This window comes from Ptiloglossa arizonensis, chromosome 2 (assembly GCF_051014685.1).
Source record: "Ptiloglossa arizonensis isolate GNS036 chromosome 2, iyPtiAriz1_principal, whole genome shotgun sequence".
In the NCBI taxonomy this organism is placed as follows: Eukaryota; Metazoa; Arthropoda; class Insecta; order Hymenoptera; family Colletidae; genus Ptiloglossa; species Ptiloglossa arizonensis.
The window spans coordinates 11089695-11112641 of NC_135049.1; the positions used below are offsets into that span (position 1 = coordinate 11089695).

The 22947-nt window shown below is 36.8% G+C and overlaps 1 protein-coding gene across 11 annotated transcripts in view; it reads left to right on the plus strand.

Moving 5' to 3' along the window:
• Positions 1-22947, plus strand: part of Bru3 (CUGBP Elav-like family member bruno 3) — a 517352-nt gene that overhangs the window by 477152 nt on the left and 17253 nt on the right. For 8 of the 11 annotated variants that reach the window (XM_076327284.1, XM_076327290.1, XM_076327286.1 and 5 more), the window contains 4 exons: positions 10718-10861; positions 11624-11750; positions 17883-18050; positions 19357-19458. In XM_076327284.1, coding sequence (XP_076183399.1) covers positions 10718-10861; positions 11624-11750; positions 17883-18050; positions 19357-19458 — 541 coding nt within the window. The remainder of the gene's footprint in view (positions 1-10717; positions 10862-11623; positions 11751-17882; positions 18051-19356; positions 19459-22947) is intronic. The other 3 variants (XM_076327283.1, XM_076327281.1, XM_076327280.1) reach the window with 3 other exon arrangements.

Genomic DNA, 22947 nt, shown 5'->3' on the forward strand with positions numbered 1-22947 from the left:
TTGAAGCCGAGCCTCGCACGTGCCGCGCGTCGAAAAGCAAATGGAATTCATCGAGAGCGAGCGAGATAGAGCAACAGCGAGCGAGTGTCGGATTACCAGCGTCCAACGCAGTGAACTATTAGTACCGAAAAACGGGAAAAAAGTCGATTTCAACATTTTTCGTAAACCATAAAATTTTTGTTACCTAGGATAATTGAATATTTGAGGAACAGGAACAATGCATTGATACTTTTTCATTCATTTATTCATTTGTGCGCTAATGAAGTAGTGTTTTTCGTCGAAATTTGAGAGACGTTTTTTTCAATCGTTCCCTGAAATATCATTCGTTTATTAATGATTTTTAAATGTTTTAAGGAAATTACTTTTTTAAATTCCTCCATTACGATAGCTTTTCAGATAGGTACATACTGCACTTTCCTACAAGTTTGACCTTTCCATCATAAATATTTATATAGTTATTAACGTTGGAGAATAATAAATAATTTAGTCACTTCTTTTACAATTATAAAATTTCATTAACCATTTCGTTACACTTCTATGTGAATCCGGATGCTCATTTTTATGTTATTACATTCTGTAATGACATAAAATAAATTGGTTCCAGAAAGTACATCATTCCAGAAAGAAACTTCGGATGTATTTTGCGATGAAAATTAATTGTAAATATTCAAAAATATACTAAAAACATATAATTTCTGATTAAAAAGTATCTCGATGTACATAATCAGCATCGAAATAATAATTTACCTCGTTTCAACATGATTTAGGTACAAAAATAATTTTTTTCCAACTTTTCAGTGCAAATACCCCTCTGTGCGACTGTTCGTAATCGAGTGCGACAAGCACACGTGCGGGATGAGTCGTCCACAAATTGAATTTAAAATTTTAATATTTTTTGGCATACCTTCATGAGATTATGTCTAATGGATTGACGAGCTTTTTTCGACGCAAATGAGTCCAAACACAACTTCGTAGAAATTATTTTTAATTAATACGAATCACTTCTGAATTCTTCAAATCAATATGTTACACAGTCAAAAATTCTGTATCCTATAATGTAATAACCATGTTTTTCTTCCCCTATGAAACAAAATCATTGTCTGATTAAATAATTGTTCTCTACGAATTAAAAACAATTTTGTCACGTATAACTTTTGTCAATAAAATTACATAATCTTTGGAATTTTAAATTTAGAGTCATCAATGAATGAGAAAATAGTTCGTAGCTTTCTCTCTATTATCCATGACGTGAATATTATTAATTTTCAAAAACTGCGTAAACAATACTACGTTCGTGTCTAAATTCAAGGGTGGTTATTTTAACGAACATGAGTAATTTGATCTGTTCTAAAAATTACACGAATCTTTATCTACGTAAAGATTTAAAAATTTCAAGAAACTCGATATTTTAATTGCGATGTATCGTACGAACCGAGACGTCGTAAATATTAGTGGGGAAAATTCCATTTCACCCAAGCCGGGAAAAAGAATCATTTCATATAACCGGGAGCCCGCTAGCGTGCTTCGTTCAAAAATGCATGGAAATTCCATTGTTTGGAAAAGAATTAAACCGGCCGAGAGACGGAACGTGGCTCCATAGTACTTATAATATCGCTGGTAACAAAATAAGAAAATACCATTATTAGCTGAGTTATTGAATGCAACAGAGGTATCGATCGACCCGTTTCCCGACGATTTAATATTATAAAGGCGGAGCGGAGGAATGCGGCAACGTACAAAATAGATGCCAAGGGTGATGTAATGGATGGGCATACACTCGAAACTATAATAAGACTTTGTGCTTTTGTCCCGCGGGTTTTAAAAGGACAACCTAAACAGTACCATGTACCGGGATAAACATAACGAGCCGGTGTGTAGAAGCTTCAAACGTTCTCCTGGCAATATCGCTTGGGGTGGCTTTTTCTTTTCACGTGTAGTTCAGAACGTTGGATCGGAATTAATGAACCGTAATCCCCCAATAATGAGGCTTCGGCTTCACTGGCTCTGATACGACCTCGGCACCCTTCTTACCCTCACCCCCTCCTCTGCCCGTCTCTATTGGCCTCTGTGTACCGATGTACATATGTGCCCGTGTAAATGTCACATACGCCACACGACTTAGCAGGCCGACGGTACGCAGAGAGCAAACCTTCCGCGCGTCGGGGCTGTCGACGCGAGACAAATTATTTTCCTCAACAACACGCGTCGATGCTTTTCACCGCGTATAACGAGTTGTTCGAGCGGTTCTGCTCGTAGAGAGAATACAAAACGCCCTCCCACTCCGACCCCCACCCCTCTACTCTTCCCGCCCCCTGCCCTGCCTACTCTTCCCCCTCCCTATTTCACGGCCGTTCTCCAGCCTGTCGATATTTTTCCCGGCTTTACGAAGGAGCGCCCCTGAATATTTTTGCCGCGCGCGAATTTTCCTGTCGCCAATGACCTCGACGTTCGCGTCGCTACCGCCTCCTTCCACACGTTCATGGGGGTAAAAAAGGGGGCGTGACGAACGACGGGGCGACTGAAAAATTTTCTTGTTCAATGATTTTGTTACAACGAACCGACGACACTGGCGCGACCACGGACCGTTTGCTTCTTCGCGTTTCGTTTCACTGCGATTACAGATTAGCGTGCGCGCGGAAACAATACTCCGATGGGATTGAATCGATCGTTAGATCGTGCGAACGGCAATCGGGAGAAATACGGAATGTCGTAAAGTAGCTTTATACGGGGAGAATCTTCCATCGCAACGAGACGATTGACGTCCTTTCGGTAAACACGAACGTGAGAGACATTCATGGTGGGCGTGTTCTTCGAATTTGACAAAGGAGGACGTACAAGACTGTTACGGGTAACGAGAACATTAAAGATAGTCTTTATCTTAAAAACGAAGAATTAAACGACTCTTTGAAAATAGAAATTTTTAACGATTTACTCCCAAAGTTAACGTATCTCGATGAAAGAGACATCGATAATTGAACTCGGTGGTAGGAAAGATCATACGAGATGATAGATAAGTGAAAAAATAAGATATATTATTCATAATCAATTTTTAATAGTTTCATCCACCAGTAAAGAAACCAAGTTTAGTAAATGTAAGTGTACCGTTGATGACACGAAATTTACACTCCAATTAGGCATCGTTAAATTTCAAATGAAACACTTCTATATCAATATTCTCTTTTATTTTATATAAAAAATAAATGATTAGTGGCTAAATAAAACAATTTTATTGAGAAAATCAGTTTCGAATACCTTGGTCCAGCGGTAAAGAAACAAGGTTCAATGTATTTAACTATATCGTTCATGAAATCGAGTTTACATTGTAATAAAATTAGGTATCAGAAAAACTGAGGAAACAATTGCTTAAAATTATTTAAATTAAATCTAAGACACTTGGATGCCGATATTTAACGTTCTCTTTCATTTTACTGGGAAGATAAATGGTTAGTTCCTACGACGTGAAAAACGAACGTTAGATTTGACAAGAGACCATTTAAACCATAATAGCGTCGACGACATTGTTACCAAGTATGCGTTCACGAAACATCATGGAAAAGTGTCTTGTAAACGATCGCAATTGCGGGTGAAACATTCCTTGATATTGCATTTCCTGAACGATCGTGTCAAAGTTGAGGATAACTTAGCCTCAATACTTTTTAGGGTTTCTTGCGTAAGGGAACAACGCGCATGAGTTCCGTGGGTACTCTTGATATTAGTTACCGTAACGTGGAAAGTTGAATTCAGCCATGAAACCTGCATAACTTTTATGCCTTGTAAACTGTGGCCGGATGCTGGTTTCCCCGGAGCGGAGAGCGGTTATTCCCGCGTTTGGCCATATTCGACACGGCTGTAAACGAAACTTTTAATAATCGCGAGCCAACCGTTCTCTTTCTTTCGAGGAAGCCCTTTCTCGGCGCAATTCGCGGTATACCGATTGTATTCGACGCTCACACGCGTGACCAAGAGTAAAGTGGTGCTTGGCATAAAATGCTAATGAAAACGTCGCGCATTGGCACCGATGGAAAAAGCTTTTATATTTCCCATGAATTCGAAGCCGGCGGAGCGTTAATATTTTTTTATCTCGATCCATTTTACTCGACGTTGTTACGGACATAACCTGTAAAAAGCACCTTGGGATAATACGCGGGAGCATTTAAATACAAGTAACGCGGAGAATAGAGGGAAGGATGTTCAATTTATTCGACCACGCAAGTATTATAGTTTTTGGTTTACTTTATTTTCATCTGTGACAATATCACGGGGATAGTTTTATTTATTTACGAAAGAATACCTTCTGCTTTGAGAAATTTATCGAGAGCTTTCTAACCTCTATTACGTTTGAATTTCTAGATTGGGTGTAAAGTTGAGTTTTAAATTGAAAGATATTTATAACGTTACGCGTAAATTCGGGATATTATTTAAGGAGTCAGTATTTTTATAGTTATTATGATTACGTTTAGCGTATCATATTATTTCACTTTGATTTCGAAACAAACTGTGCGAACATTTTTTAAACGAATAACAAGTCCTTCCTCATTTATTTGGATATATTCTATTTGTTTCTTTTTTCATTCTATTTTCATTCTATAATTTTTCCTTCATTCTTATTTTTATCCATTTTATTATCATTGTACTCTTTAGTTTCTATACGTATTTTTTTAGAGGACCACCTTCCTTTGAAAAAAGTATTTTAATAATATTATAATTGTCATCGACAAATATTTTTAAAACGTATACATCTATTTCATCTTCTTCGTTAACTATACCTCGAGGAAAAGAAATTGGACATTTAAGAATTTCACAAAATTAATAATGCGCTAGTATATTACTTGAATTTTCTTTCACAATATGCTGATATAGAAAATTCTAGAATTGACAAATAGTGTAAAATATTCAATTTTCTTCGTCGAAAATACCTCAAGCTCTAACCTCAGAAACTTCATGTTGCGTGATGCCTACCTCTACATTCTATCAAATCTATAAACTTTTATACGAGCTCGTACCACCAACGTTATCTGATAATATTGTACGGGGATTTAAAAGAAGCGCTCATAAAAGGTTTTATAAATTTCGAATTCGTGTACATACTATCTATTGACAACAGCCTCAAAATGATTCCAATACAATAATGGCAAAAGCCATATTTCTATAGCGAATAGAATAACCACTATACACATATATACGTAATCCGACAACGATGACACTCGTTGTAAAATTGTTCCTGGTTATAATACACGTTCGATCGACGCGACTAATTCTTCAATCATCCTTTTCTATTCGATGTCTGACGTCCGTTTTTTTTTTGAAAACATTATGTGTGTCCTTTTAATACAAAAAGGGTGGACTATTATAATTTCGAACAACAACGTGCTTCAATATCGATCGCGTGCAATTCACACCATTGTGAAATCGCTTCTTTTCAAGCTTACGATCAAAGCTTTGCCGTTGAACACGACACCCTACACCAAAGCACTGACGCACGCATACATTCAGTGGATGAAAAAATTTTTACCATTTAGTGTATAAAAAAATTTATATGTTTCTCTCTCAGTGTTACGATAAATTATTTGTACAATACTTCTTATAACTTTCTACTACGATTTACAAATGGTGTTCTTTTTTATTTTTGATGTTTCGATACATCTTCGAAGTTTATTTACTAGAACTTGAAACAACCTGTAAAATTGGGTCGATATTTTAGAATATACATTAAAATTTGAGGATTTCGTACTTTGTAAATTTAATTACTTTTTTCTATTTGATTAATTAACTAGTTCTTCTCGTATTAGTAAGCATTTTTGTCATTAATTCAATTATTCCGTAAATATAAATAATATTTTCCATATTTAATTACTCTGAAGTTTTACATGCATTTCACGTAACATTCGACCTCAAATTAATTTTAACGTGCCGATGAATCGTTAACCGGCGCGTATTTAATTCTTACTGCAAAAAGTTTTTAATGGTCAAAGTAGTGAACCGGTAAATGGGTACTGTTGTTATTATAATTATCTACTTAAAACGCTTTTGAGTAACGTACATACAAGTACTTTTGACGCCCAGCTATTTTCATTCATCAATATAACATTTACATTCGTTGTTACGTCAATATCTCCAATAATCATGCACCAGTATAAATATTATTAATTATACAGTGTTTCCTAAAATGCTTGTAACATTGATGCATAGAGAATTACGTATACTGGAATGCGCTGAAATTATTGGTGAAAAGGGATTAAGTCACAAAAATTTAATATCAAATTTGCAGTATAAATGTTCAAACACAGTAAATTCATCAACGCGTGAACGTATAATTCCCTATATAAATAAAACGCGAGATAATGTAAACGTTCAAAAACGGTAAGGGTCACAAAAGGCTAGTACCATAAACATCAACATTAAAAATCTTTGATATATTCGTGGTTCAAATAGGTTAAAATAACACAAATAAATACGCAACATTTTTGAAAGTAACCAACCAATTTTTTTTTTAAATTTATAAATGTATAACTTAGTGGGAAGCTTTTGAACAACATTTGTAAGACTTTTCCTCTCGACACCTAAATGTTATCTAAACAATTGCCACATATTTCGACAATTAAACATTTTTGAGCAGTATCACTCTTCTTGCGAGGTGTGCAATATTTTAAAAACTTCTCAAAATTTAAAAAAAATTATTCTCTTGTAATATTTGACCACTTCTGTAATTTTACGTTACGTTATTGTAGAATTGCTACTTAAAGGTCAGGTTGTATCAGAAATATTCATACAACTAACACACGAAAAATAAACAACAACGATATCCCGAGTAGACAAAATTTCTCAAAGTACTTCGCAATCGAGCACACCCTACGATACACTAGACTCAACATCCTCTCCTCAAGAACACACTATTACAACAACAACCCCATTCAGGGCAAAGACCCTTTTTATACCCCAGAATTTAGACCCTGCGTGACTCAATATGTTACTCGATAAGTTTTGTCGTTTGATAAAAAATAGAGCTATTAGATATACATATATATTAAATCATTTTTCTAAAGTTGACATGTTTGATGAACATGTGTGAAGTTTCATGTAGATCTGTCGACTCATTCGTATATTTGTCGTAAATATTCGTATATTTACAGTTGTTCAAAGTTGAAATGTCATAGTATCTTTTTACAATGGAAAAAACGACAAAACTTATCGAACAACCTAGTATGTTCACATCTTGGAGATGACGAAAACGTAGGTCGATCATACTGGCTCGTTCAGGTGGTTGCCAGACTGCCCACAAGACGATGGGCCTTTATTGCATCCGAGTCGCTCCACGGTCCCATCGACACGACCACTTACGACACCTCGCGGAGGATCACTCGTACCTTTGCTCGCCCTCAGCTCTCTCTTTCTCTTTCTCTCATATACACACACCATTCGCCAGCATCCTACATTATTGAAGTATGTATTCCATCTTCTGAATCATCCTATTTTTCGACTAATAGAATCTTTTAAAAGTAACTTTTTTACATAAATGAATTACTACCGACCAACCAAGAGCTATCGGCTTCATGATAGACAGAAGTTAATAGGAGAAACAATGAATGTCGTGAAAAGCACAGTGAATATGATACGAACTAGACGAGGTATAAAGAAAATTGTGCGACAAGAAGCATGAATTTCAATGAGCGTGTCAACGGATTACAATATTAACATCGTTATATAAACTCAGACACGCCCCGCATTTGCATTGATGACGTGAGTATAATATATTGCCAGACGCTCAAAAGCTGAGCTTTTCTCTGTAGCCGCAATAGCCACTGGCCACCTGTTGCCTTTTCATTTATATTTTAGATGTGGCGAGAGCGTCATCGCCTTACGTATCTCTGTAAACGTCTCGAAAGGGAATAGCATTTCACGTTAAGAAATACGCCTAATAATTTCCTTCCTTGCCAGCCATTCTTAACTTATCACTGATTTCATCTAGCATATTCTTGATCAAATTATTAGATACCAGTAGACTGAGAAATAGCAGTACCTTATGACCGAATTATTCTTCGACAGTGGGAATTTTATCTAAAACACACATACAAACATAATGTTTCCTCAAATCGTTATATAAGCAGATTGTTTTTTATTCTTTCGAGCAATCGTCTATTAATTCCGACAATTCCAAATATAATCGCAGTACAAACATTTTCCAAGCAGATATGACAAAATAAAACAATATTAAAAAGAAAAAATACAATTAGAATATTATACACAAAAAAATGAAGTTGTACGATTCTTACAATACGTGATTGTGGAATAAAATTTAATATATTGTCTTTTTTCTTAAAGGAAATACATTTGGATGATTTGATGAAACGAATCAACGAAAGAAACACATTGTAGTCGATACTTTAACGAATAATTGCTTGAGAAACGGAAATACGAATTTGTTCGTTATCTCTAACTACTTTCTTCATTTTTAAAGAATGTATTTAGAATCTGTATTCAAGATAAATGAATTTATAAGTAAATTAAAGAAATGCAATAAAATACTAATGTTCCATTATCGTTTCTAATCTCTGAATGATATTATAATTCTAACTTTCCTGTTAAAGTAATCGAAAAACTGAACGTATCAATTGGTGCCAGTATCTCCGAAGAAGTTATATATTACTTCTCGACTTCCGCAAGAAGGATCATCGCGAAACACAAAATTTCTGCGCTAATAACGATCCGAACGTCGTTCCGTCCCCCAAAATTTTGATTCGATTTCAATATCTTGTCGGTGATTGCGTCTGCTCCGTCTTCCAAATGGGAAACATTAACGTGTAATTGGCACCTCCGTTAAGTGAAAATAAGTTAACTGTGGTAGAGGGGTTGATTTCCTGCAAGTAACGAGGGAAGAAGGCCCTAATCTTCTTTGATAATTACGTCCGTTGCTTAAGCGGCATTATTATCAAACTTTCCGCGTGCATGTGAATTTCCAAAGGGCGAGAAACGCGCATGCGGCCGGAGAAAATGCAAGATTCCAGAAAATTATGCAGCTTTACGTTGGCGACGGTAATCCCATTGTTACAACGTCGCTTCGTCTCATGGAAATTACGAACGGGGACGTCAGACAGGAGTATCTGATCCTGCATTTCAGACTCGCTTGTCATAGGGTGGCAATTTACATTGTGAGCAACTTAATCTTGACACGATAAATCGCGCGACCAATCCCCCCACCTACCCCCCTCGTGTTTGAGGCTACCCTTAATGCATCACGGTGCGTGACCGCTCGATTAGGTAATTCAGAGTCCCGTCGCGCGAAAATTTTTAAAGATTTATGAAACAATGATTTTTTGCAATTTACACTAAGTGTATAGTGTTAGAACACGCACTGGGTACACATAGTTCGTGTAAAATTTAGTATGAATTTATCTGTGTTCTCTTCTTCTAGTTTCTTAGGGGTAAATTAACCTTTGTGAATTTTATTGGGTTGTTCGGAAAGACATTTCATTTTCCTTTTTTGTGAAAATGAAACACGATTTTTTTTTTGGAGTGTATAAACATTTTATTGAATTATATATTCTCCATTTTGGAAAACGAAATGATTTTTCGAACAACCCAATAGTTTGTTCTCACGAGGAAGTACAAATCTGAGATAATGTACCTTTGTTTAGTTTTGTTGAATTTGTCGAAATATTTAGTACGAGTAATTTTTTAGCAAAACTTGAAAATTGAGTAATAGGAATAAATTTCGTAAGTTTTAATATCAATATGCTTCGTTCAGAGACGTTGGAGTAATCACGAAAAGTATAAATTGTTTATAAAAAAAACACAACGATTTGGTATCTGAGAAACATTATGTATACTTATAAACTAATAATAATGTAGCAGTTGCTCGCCAAACATTCTTTTATTAATATTCTACTTACCAGTAAATGTACGAATATAATGCATATATTTAGTTGTAAGAAATATATATTACATCAAATATAGGGAACTTAAGAATTTATAAAATTGATAAATTTAAATTAATTATGTACATGTCGCTTGAATCTGTGAAAAAATATGTATTTGAGAGTAGACTTGAATAATATATTTAGTTTAATTCCAGATTAAAATACAATAATCTTGGTTTATTTTAAATATATAATAATTTCATAATCTATAAACATAGTAATCTGTTTATGTAGAGTCGAAACAATATGGCTTCGAGTATACATAGTGGCATACATATACAATTTTGATTTGGCGCGAGATTTGAATAATATTCAAAGAAGTTTTATGGAATTGTTACAGAAAGTGAAAAACAACTTTTTATACATATGTTAACGTTAAACGCCGAAAAAAATGGAAGTAATTGTAACGAAGCCTTAGTAGCACATAAAAAGATGTTCCATTTAAAATAAGTCACCTAATTATCTCATATAATAGCAACGATACGAAAAAATATTCTTCGTATAATTACAACAATTCTAGAAAGTAAATATTACCAGAAAGTTGTAACTAGAAAGTTACAACGTTGAATTTATCGTCAAGTATTATTTGCATGATACACAGTTTGTAAAGTTTCTAACGTCTATGGCTTGAACCTAAGCGTGTAAGACATTAGTATAGTACACTGATAAACTTGTAAGGATACTTATCAAACAGGTTAAGAATACCTGAAAATATATAACGAAAATGTATTTGATACACAATGATCTCAGGAAATAATAAATACGAAGGTGTGTCCACATAAAGGTAAATAACTATGTTTCAGGGTGCATCATCCAGCTTAGTGGTAAAATTTGCAGATACTGAGAAAGAGAGGCAATTAAGACGCATGCAGCAAATGGCTGGGAACATGAGCCTCCTTAACCCTTTCGTCTTCAATCAGTTCGGCACTTACGGCACTTATGCTCAGGTGAGTCACATTGCTGTTAATGGTTCTCGCGTTACCGCATTACCGTCTGGTTGCCCTCGTTATCACGAATCACAGCTTGTAACGGTTTCTGTCTTGTTAGAAACGATCGATGGCACTCGATAATGCTCCGTTATCTTTACGCGACGATAAATCGATGCGGTCGTATCAATGCTTTTTCTTGAAACACTTTCGATGCAACATTTTTCATCGAAATAATACATCCCCGAAATTACCCGCGAAAGCGTTATCATTAAAATCGGACACACGCATACTTTCGAATTCGCCTACATTTGAAATCATTGGATCAAACTCCACCACAAAAGAAATTTTAATGGCGACCAACTAACGACTAACAGGGGAAACATTGAAAATTAATTAAAACCCGATAAAATAAAAGCATCCGCGAGGGGCACAAGCAATTCTCTTTTAATTAACGCTCGATTCTCAAATTACAAATTTTAATGCAAGTTTTTAATGTGTTTGCTCTTCGAAATCGTAACGATTATTAAATAACGACGTAATTTCGACTCTTAAAATACACCCCTCGCGCAGAATTGTAACGATTCGCGAGAGCGAACCAATTAAAAAGTTTTATTAAAATCATTATAATTATAATTAGATCGAGTATTTCGATACTACGACAAATTTGAAATGTACGTCACGTGGAACCGACTCGACTACAATTTCTGACCCCGAGACTGAATGCTTCGAGCGAAATAAATATTCGTGGAAACACCTTCGACATAAAAGTTTTATTTATAGCAGCAGGCGGCTCTGATGGCTGCTGCAACGGCACAAGGGACGTACATCAACCCAATGGTGGCGTTAGCAGGACAATTGCCGCATGCGTTGAACGGCATGGCAAACCCCGTCGTCCCGCCGACTTCCGGTAAGTTCTTTGTCGTTTCTACACAAATATCGATACCAGTGTTCCAAACACTGTCTGTCATCGGCGCAGCGAGAGCTAAACACCGTCAATGCGTGCCTTAACCCTAGAAAAACTAAGAAGAAAGATGACTCGCCGAACCCACTGAGCAGAAAATAATCAAAATATCTTCTTTCGTGTAAAATATTTTCAAAACATCGTTTATCGTAGTCTGTATCTTCGAGACGGATGTTTAAGAATCGGTTTCGATTCGGTAAGAATTTTGACGAAACAGAAGAGCTTATTTGCGTAAACGTGAAAGACGAAAATGACTTATTTGATGAATTTTTATTTGATAAATGACTCTGGTAATTCAACGTTTTGTTCCACGTTTTGGGACCTCTTCAATATACAATAAAACATCAGTTTCTCAACGATAAAAATTGCCAATGGGATAACGATTTAAATAAACATTCATTAACAGGTTACACACTCCGGAAGAGATTCCAAAACGTAAGATTACACAATTTATTTTATACCATTACCAGTTATTCGTGAAGCGAAAATTTACCGAAAACAATTAATATATTCTTCTTCGTTGATATCATTTCTTCCCTAAGATAAAAGACTACAACAATTCGTAAAATACTTATTTCAAAAGATCGTTTACCAAATATAATTACAGACAACGTCAGTGGGTTCCAAGAGCTCACGTCACAATTAATGCTTGAAGAAAAACATCTGACAAGAAATTAATATTCGTTATTTCTTTTCTAACGCACGAAACTACGATCATTGATAAAATACTTATTTCGAAAGATCGTTGTCCGAAACTAATTACGGACAACGTTAACAGACTTCAAGACTCCTCCCCACCTTCAACCGTCTCAATTTATAACGCACAACTCGTGGTTCAGTCCTCCTAGGTTTAATTTTCAAATCGCGAGATTAGTAGTTACTTTGCTCACGCAACCCATCCGTGTCTCGGAGATCGAGGTACGAGGGAATCAGCGGAACGGTCGATTTCCGGAAAAAACATTTGACGGACGAAGAAGTGCAGGGGCCAACGAGTTCCGAAAGGTACACACACGCGCGGGCGGACGCGCGGGCGCGTATACCCCGCCAGGCAATTGCTCCGTTTCACCGACGCAAAACTCTTTCTTTATCTTTCCCCTTTTATCCTGCACTCCCGTTTGTTCCTCCCGGACCTCGCGACAGCAGGAGCGTACAGTCCGTTGCCTTATAACCGGCTCGTAAATCAATACAACATTTTCACCGAGCGTGACTCGGGCGAAAGATATTGCCAGTACCGCGAAACTTTATCGAAAACTCGCCGAACGGGAAGGAGGAAAAGCCAAAAAGCATCGTTCTTTCTTTGCCTACACCGGAGCACCCTAACTTCCTTTTCTCCACTCGCTGGCTTCTCAGCCTCTCTCTCCCTTTCTTTCTTTTTCTCCATCTCCCTCTCTTTCTCTCTTTCTTTGTCTCTTTATCTATTTCTCCCTGTCATTCACTTTTTCTTTTCCTCTTTATCAATTTCTCTTTTTCTTTCATTATTTCCTCTTTTTCTATTTTTCTCTCTCTCTCTCTCTCTTTCACTTTTTCTTTCCCTCTTTATCAATTTCTCTCTCTCTCTTTCACTGTTTCTTTCCCTCTTTATCAATTTCTCTTTCTCTCTCACTGTTTCTTTCCCTCTTTATCAATTTCTCTTTCTCTCTCACTGTTTCCTCTTTTCCTCTTTCTCTATTTTTCTCTCTCTCTCTCTCTTTCACTGTTTCCTGTTTTCCTCTTTCTCTATTTCTCTCTCTCTCTCTCTCTCTCTCTCTCTCTCTCTCTCTCTCTCTCACTGTTTCCTCTTTTCCTCTTTCTCTATTTTTCTCTCTCTCTCTTTCACTGTTTCCTCTTTTCCTCTTTCTCTATTTTTCTCTCTCTCTCTCTCTCTTTCACTGTTTCCTCTTTTCCTCTTTCTCTATTTTTCTCTCTCTCTCTCTTTAACTGTTTCCTCTTTTTCTGTTTTTCTCTCTTTCTCCCTCTGTTTCCTCTTTTCCTCTTTCCCAGTTCTTCTCTCTTTCTCCCTCTGTTTCTCTGTCTCCGTTTCTCCCTCTTTTTCTCTCTCTCTCTCTCTCTCTCTCTCTCTCTCTCTCTCTCTCTCTCTCTCTCTCTCTCTCTCTCTGTCTCTCTCTCTCTTCTCTCACTTCCCCTACTTTTATTTCCATTTCTTCGCCGGTTTCCTTCATCCGCGAATGCGCGCACAGAGTGGAAAAGGAGGGGGTCTGCGAAGTAGCGCAGACAAGCAAAGTAAGCACGGAAATCGGCTCTCCGCAAGCGCTCCGGGTATACGTCGAGCCCCGTCGAGCGAAAGGTAATACCGTTTGATAGGGAAATAATATTTTATTTCTCTCCCACCCGCCCACTCCTAGTCTTTCCTCTGCCTACTTGTTCCGCAGATTGCCAAGCCTCTGCGCTTTTATTCCCGGTGAGACGACGTCTCCACCTCCCCCTATCCCTTCCATCCCTCTGTAACCTTACGGATTTTAAACGTTCACGCCGCTGATTCATGTAAAGTGATCGATTTACTCGAATAGATTCCGAACGTGGGTCTGCGTGAAATTATTCGCGGTTATCGTCTTTCGTAACGTTCAATCGACGGTGATTAATTCCCATCCGTCGATTTCAATCGGGCAGATGTGTGGATAAATATCGAGGGAAGGTGTCCATTCGAGCAATTGCTTCCATTTTTTCTTCGCGAACGTTCTGACCGGTTCGGTCTTGGATCTTTGATGCGAAATAAATTTGTGTTCATGTCTTCAGTGCGAAGAAACGAGTAACGAATTTAACCAACCGGGATTTATAAGACGGTAACTTAATGGCGTAGAATCGTGCAATGTAACAATTCGTTTTAAAAGAAACAGGAATCTTTAACTTCGAATAACTAACCGATTCAACGATTTCCTGATCATAGAGGGTTGTTCGGGTTTCTGTCCACTTATCGTGTTCTAATAATATATTTTTTCTTTATAATTGAAACTATCGTGGCAGATAAATCTATGGTAGATGTTTCTGGGTTGTAGTCAAATAAAAAATGTTTTAAAATGAATCATACGTTTTGGGCGAATGAACTGACTTTGATATTTATTTTACATGGAACAAGAATTCCAATTTTTAGATTCGACAATAGGTTTTTGTTTTCAGAAAAGAAATTAATACCGAGTCGATACGCAGATTCGATTGAATTATTCGTTTACGTTTTAACCCTTGGAAGACTGAAGACTCTAGTCCACCTGTTAAATAGGCTAAAATGTATACTATTATTGACTGTCGTTTACACTCATATGTCAACAGACCAGAAAATCATAACTTTTATTGAAATTAATTACTGGCATGTATTAATCAATAATATATTAGGAATCGAATATTTTACGAAAATTAACAGAGAACGATCGACGAATTACGATATAATAAATCACTATTATTACCAGCATGAAGAAAGTAAGTTGACAAATTGTAAACTGACTAACATGAAACATCCATGAAGTGTCCCTCACATCACCCTCTATTTTGATGAAACTTTGCAGGTTTATTTTTTATAGTCTCGGTAAAGCCAAGTTTAGAGGCCAAAACTATTGTCAAAAATTTCATGAAAACTATTGAAGATACAAAGAGAAATTTTTAAAACTAATTCCGTATAGATTTATTTTACCGAAAATAACATACCTCACAAACTGGATCGCTCTTTTACAAATATCTCATTGGCTACAGTGACGCCATCTATGTCTCGGTGACGTTTTTAATAAGACCTTGCAATTGCTCTTTACAAATCAAATTTTCTTCGTATTCAACATTTTCTTCTATCGTTTTTCCGATGGTAGGTTTTAAGATATTTATCGAACAATAAGTAAATATCTCGTCCACAACTTTGAGGGTGGTTTCCACACCTTGAACATTAATGTCAACCATTGAAAGTAAATACGAGTCTAATATTTGACGATGTTGTTTCATAAAAATCAGATATTGTTGATTAATTTTAGTCAATCTTTTCGAATCTATTTATTCGAAAAATTCCACATTTCATTAACGAAGAAAGGAAAAATTTAATAAGAAAAATCACACGTGTAGGATGTAGAAGTTGATTTTCAAAAATGCTATTTGGACGAGGCTGTAGGTTTATCGATATCCACAACAGCCATCACGTTTAGTCTGGCGTAGAGTCGGTAGGGGTTTAAGTTTACGATGTATCGTCATATCCCGCGCACGTAACAAGATATCAGCCACAATACGTATGCATATTCCGTAGTCCAGGTGTTATCCAGCTCGTGAGGTCCTTTTCTATTTCAATCTCCAGCCTAGGCTTTGTGCGAAACGAGATTCAATGCATGACAAGATGTTTACCACGGTTTAGATATTTTTGCACAGATATGCTCGATGATTTTTGGATTTCATTATTATCGAAATTGATCGAATTCGAAGCAAATACCAAAAGAAATTTAAATAAAACTTACAGTGGTGCTTAAAAATTTAAATTCTCGTGTAATTTCTTTGCGTGTTTCAAATTATTTTTTAAACGATATTGTATGCAAACAATTCAAACAATTATAATATCGTACATAGAATGTTTCGGGATCAATTCTGGAAGGCTTTTGTAACCATTCTTTCTTATATTTTCAGTAAAAGAAACAATCCATAACTAGGTACACTAAAAAACAAGATACATATATTATATATACCAGATATGGGCAAAGTTTTGTTCAGATAACAAGTGATGAATAAGAGCAATACGTAACGCTTATTTCGCGACGTTTGTGCGATTTAATAATTATTCCAACAAGTTTTTATTTATTCAACACGAGATGTAATTTCATTCCATAAAGCAGAATTCTTTTTTTTTTTAATCAACGAGTAGTAAACTAAAAGTCGTTTATTTTTATTCATTATATGAAATTTTTGTAAGCAATAGATACAAATTTTGCCTATTTCTGATATAAAAGGCTCTAGTGTGCAATAATTTCTCGTACAGCGTATCAAACTTGAAATAAACGTAACTTTGAATCATGATTCTTACATTTACAAAGTGTAAGCACTCGATAGCTATTTCGAACACGAGGATTAGGGAGAAAGAATTCTTGGACAACCTGAGCGTCGAAAGATTCGTGTTCGAATCCCCAGCAATCTGATCGACCGAATCTTTTCTCCCCTCGCGATAACACACCGACGCGTACACCTAAGCTTCGTATAAAATCCAAAATGGTAGATAAATTTCGTTATTTACGTATTTTTCCCCTCTTCAGAAAATAATGTTAATTAACATGAATTGCAGTTCGTAGATAAGACATTGTCGGAAGAAGAAACGAAAAAATACCAGAATTCTTAGGAACCACATAATGATCCCATAGATAGATTAGGTGACTCGAAACATAGACTTCTAACTGACAAAGTAGTAGAAAAAAGAGAATAAAAATATACTATAATACTAGCTAGTTTACACACGTGAGCTATTGCACCGTGTATTTCCAAGTGTAACCAACAAATAACAATATCAATCAGTATCAGTGATGATCCCGTAGAAGTGTTAGGTAGCTCAATGTATAGACTCCTGGTAAAGATAGTAGTAGAAACAAAGAGGAGAAATTTATACTAACAACTGGATATATACGTATGAACTGTTGCGATATACCTTTCGGATAATACTGTAATCAATCCTGTTGAGTTCGGTCCGAGTTAGTCTGTACAAATACCTAGGTTAGGTGTATCATCAACACCGACAGGGAAGTAGTACTGATCTTCGGTGAGGATCACCGATCCAATTATCCTAAGAAAACAATCAGTCAATTTGCACGGAGACCGGATCATTAATTCGCATTGGCACTGGCCAGTTACGAGACGTTATTAGTCCTAAGTTCGGGATCAACATCTCGAGAATCCGCAGATCACATGGACCCTCAAACGTGACGCGGGGCATACGGATCATACACAAATCCGCTCCCGACGTCCTACCAATTATACCGTATATACCGTAAATCGGTTGACAGGATGTACAGAGGACAACTAGCTAAACGTTAGACGGACGCCGTGAGCGTTCCTGATCCGTTGCCGCGCGTCGAGAGGGTGACTGAGGTCGGTGTTGTAAGAGCAAGAGGGTAACCGGTGTGTACTGATCAGGTTTGCTCGTAGGTAGCGGTGCAGGGCAGTCGGTTAACGGGGCGATACCGTCGTTACCGTCGCCAACGATGCCCAATTTCAACATGGCTGCGCAAACACCTAACGGTCAACCAGCAGGTTCGGATCCAAGTGTCTACACCAACGGGATACCGCAGACCTATGCGGGACGTGAGTATCAACTCAGGCGCAGTGTGCCGCCCCTGCGCAATGCTCGGCCAATCGACGCCGGACTACATTATTCCGCGTTTCCAACGATAACCAAGTAACCTCGCCCCAGACTTGTACAACGATACGTCGATTCTTCGTACACGACGTCAATGAAATCATCGGAATTTTTCAGCGGATATCTCTAAACGCTCGAACACAGGGATCAACGACAAGGAGATCACGAATCGACCGGCTTTAATTCACGATGGAAATTCAATTTACAACGTAAATTCGGGGTGTATTGTTAATTATTGGAGGAAATTGATCCGCGAGTAAACAACGCGATAGTAGTTTAATCTTCTTGATCGATCCAACGGGTAGACCGTTTGTATTTTGGTTCTCTTCGGTGACGCGAGATTATATTGTCCTCGATGGTAACCATTTTAAGTGGAAATAATAGAACGAAAGTTTTTTGATAATTGGGAAAGAATACTAGACCTGATATTGAATGCAGTTTGAGTTCAAAGAAGTAGTAAGAACACTAATTATATATAGTATGTTTATAAAACTCCTGTCGCGTGAGTAAGATCGTTGTAGCGACTACGACGATTAAAATTTCTGTTAATCGTAAAGAGATACACTTTTATGGTTTTAATAGAAATTTTTACCGTATTTATTTCTTCTTTTATCTCTTTGCATCTTTATTTATATTTACAGCTCCTTTCTGCATTCGTATCGACTTCAGTGAATATGAATTTTCAATTCATCGTTGATTAATATCCAAGTTACAATACCACAATACCCTCGTCGTTGGTAATTTTTAATTTTCCGATTCCTAATTTATTCAATATTGTTGTAAGTCTTTTCCGTTTTAAAAATTCAATTTCCATTTTCATATTTTCCTTCTTCTTTGTTAATTTAAAAAAAAATTCATACATTTTCATACTCCTCTCGAACCTCTTCTTCCTTTTTTTTTCAAATTGATATTCTTCACCGTACTTACCGAAGAGGACCGAAACAACAGCAAAATGTTTCGAGCACATTTCAACCGATTCTCGTTTCGGACTAATTTCTTTCCTTTATCGTGCCCGTAGAAAACTCGCCCGTGGAATTCCAAGTGATTTAAACAATCTTTCGTCTTTCAAACACCAAGACCAAAAGCAATGCATTCGTATCTTGCGATCGATGCGTACGATATCCGGTTTTATCTTCGAGATATCCAAGAATACACGATACACCGTGCAATATCGATTGGTCAGTAAGTATTGCGACAGGGGCCTTAGACGTAGGTCTGTCCCCGATAAGAGCTGAGCTTACTGAAGTGTAGATGCCCTCCATCTGTCCATTCCAGCACAAGGGCTGGCCAATGGGGAGGCGGCACTCCAGCATGCCGCCGCGTATCCCGGAATACAACCCTACCCCGGTGTCGGTAAGTTTTTTCTTCTCCATTTACCTTTTCCCTTCGTTTTATCGAGGATTCCGTCAAGCCCTCGTATCTAGCAGCGAGTTTTCACGAGACTTTAGCGAGCGCATTTTATAGTGCTTTTCGATAATCGTGTAAAGCTCAAAGCCGGCCTCCAAAGAACGACATATTGGATACTGTAACGAGTTCCGGCTGGAAAATTGAGTCGGAATTACTGTGTTATCATTCGATCAAGATATTATTGGAAATTGTTATTATGTACACCGAATTTACTTACCTTTCGATTATCCACGCTTTCGATTTCCCGCGAACACGACCGTACAATCGGACACGTTCGGTCACGATACGGAAAGCTCACGGGATTGTAATACGTTTTCGTTCTTAAATATAGTTCTCGATTTTTATTTCTCTTTTTTTTCTTCTTTTCTTTTTTTTCTTTTTTTTTTGTTTGGTCGACAAACAAATTTGTAAATGGGATACATTATTATTGGATAAAAAAAATGAAAAAAAAAACGCTCCCCTTTTTTCGATTGCAAATAAATCCGAACGTTCAATTATAGTATGCTTTTATCCGAGCACTCGAGCATCTAACTCTAAAAAAAAATTCGATTTCGCTGGTCGCGTTTCTGGCTGCTGCATGCAACTATGGCCGCATGTGTACATTTATATACGTATACATAGGCATGTACACACACGTGTGTGTGTGTGTGTGCGCGCGCGTATATATATACATATAGACACAGAAACGTGTATAAGTATACAGGTGTCTTTCTGTTACCACTAATATATTTGTATGTGTGTGTGTGTATACTTAAATATACATAGGGTAGCCCGTTGTCGGTGGATGTGGGTTATTCTTCTTGAAAAGTTAATTGTAAGTCGAATGTTTGGGATAACATTTTTGCAAACGAGGTCCTATTTTCAAGGAAAACGGTTTTAAAAAGTCGTCGAGCACACGTGCACCGAGAATTGACACGTTGAACTTTGTTACAGACTATGATCAAGCGTTGAAGAATTATAAATCATTTTAACTTTCGATGTGTTAATCTCTTCGCTTATATATCGACGTGTACTGACAGATGTGCGACTAAATTTGAACTCGTTTGAAACGTTGCAGTGTAGAACCGATCGCTGAAGTTGTGTAATAAATATTCATAATTGAGTTTCGCAATTGGTAGCTATTATGCAGCAATGTCACTTTGAATTTTTGTTTCTTACGAATAACATAATTTTCTAAAAGGTCAACAACGCAAAATGCGTCATACAGTGTGCGAAGAAACTTACATATGTATTTCATAGAAGATTATTGTCCATGAGACAACATCTACAACGTTTCCTAACAAATACCAAATTAATGAATCTTCCTGAGAAATAAACATTTTAGTTTCGTACATAAACCTGTCCTACAAAAATTTATACTACCTTCCATTCTAATACTGCTGCTAATTGTATACATAATATCTTCAGGGACGAATTATTTCGTTTCGTATAAACACAAATTTCAACTTTTTACATGAGAAATTTACTTACGACTATTTCTTCACAATTTCAGTGATAACTTCCATGTTGCTTAAAATAACTTTTAGCGACAAAAATAAAAATGTGTTAAACTTGTCTATACCGATACTTAATTGTACGTGTACTCGACTAGAATTTTTAAAGACATTTTTTTCGAAAAGAGATAATTTGAAAAATCTTTATTCCACACTTTCGATCTTTTTCACGAAGAATCGCCCATTTTCTTAATCGTACATTAACGAACCACCCTATATACATATATATATATACATATATTATAAACGTACCGCGTCAACGTATTATATATATATATATATATAATGCTTCTGGTGTGCTGTTGCAGTGTACTTCGATGTTCCTTTAAATATGCGTCGTGTACATTATGTGTTGTTAACCTTTAAATATATTGTGTGCCGTGCATGTTCACCAATACGTAAACAGCAAACCGACGCGGAGTTGGCCAGAGCTGCCGAAGGCTTGAACGATGTTACATCAAAGTGCGACGCAACAAGCAGAAATTATAATCCAATAATCAGCATCAAAATGGACGTTCCCGTTTCAGAGATAATCAGCGTTCCGACGTAACTATACTTCGATTCGTTTCGCTCGCCGTTAGCAATTAACGCACAGGTCCGATGAATTCTGTGTACCACTGATTAAATTAATGACGGAGCGTTCGAATTACGTTTCAAAAGTTTCGCGACTGCGTTTCATTATAGGCCGCAGGAACATCGGAGCTGCGAGCACTTTTCGAGATAATAATTATTTTCGCACACGCGCGCGTTATATTTTCTCTGTCGATTCGTTCGCCGTCTGAACCACCATTCTATTTCTTTTTTTTTTTTTTTTCTTTCTTTTTAATACCTTTTTTCTTTTTCACATTTATTTTCCGTGCTACACGTGTACGTATCTTTTTCTCTTTTTTTTTTTTTCGTCTCCGACCGTATAGGAATTGGTAGGAATTCATCAAAATTGAGATATAACGTACGACTGGACCGCGTTTGGTTTCCTGTGTTTGCCGAAGACTCAAAAATAGGATATTCTTTTTCTGTGTATTTTAGTCCAATGTACACAGTCCGCGGAGATCAGCGAGTGGAAAAAAAGCAATCCGAAATACCGCCGGTCCCTCTATCCGGGCGAATGGTAACCGACATATGATGGTGTATTTATTTCATACGCCAAACGTCGGTCCGCCGGTGAAGCGAAACCTTTGGTAACGTCAATCGGAATATATTAAAGCGATGTTTGAACGAAAATAATTAATTTCCAAGCGAAAATTTATCTTTTCCGATCTGAGAGCGAATGTATACTCGATACCCGTTTCCCCGCTTGTCGTCACGGTGTGCGTTTATCCGTCACAAACAAATATCAATCGAGCGCGTTTTGAATATTTACCAAGACATAATTAATGCCGTTATAATTGCGTCTCTCTAACGTCATACGGTAGGGCGTTCATTTACTCGTTTCGATCGAAAGATTTTATCCTACAAAATACGATACCGCGTTCAACGTTATACTTTTCATAACCGTTTCTCGTGTTCGATTTGTCATCTTCACAAAGGACAAGTAATCCCTTTCCCGGTATCGCGCTCCAATTGGAAACCCTATTTGCGAACTATCCAAAACGTGTGCACTCGTAACGCTACGTTACCATCTATTAGGATTTCCGTTGCAAAATTTTAATTACTGAATCAATTCTTCGTAAAAAAGAGAAAGGTAAATCGAAAACGTGTAACAGAATTCCTTTTGCGAAATTTTATTTTCGAAATTAAAATTTCGTTGAATACGCGTACGATTTGATACGATCGGTCAAAGAGTTTCAGCATTGCGCATTATTTCTACTTTCGTTGGGATTTACAAGTATTGTTCGCGGTATGATATTATCTGTTCGATGTAGCTGGATAATTGTAGGTACGAAGGGAAGTAGAAAATAGCATACCATCGCACAGTAGTCATCGACTCCGTGATACAATGCAA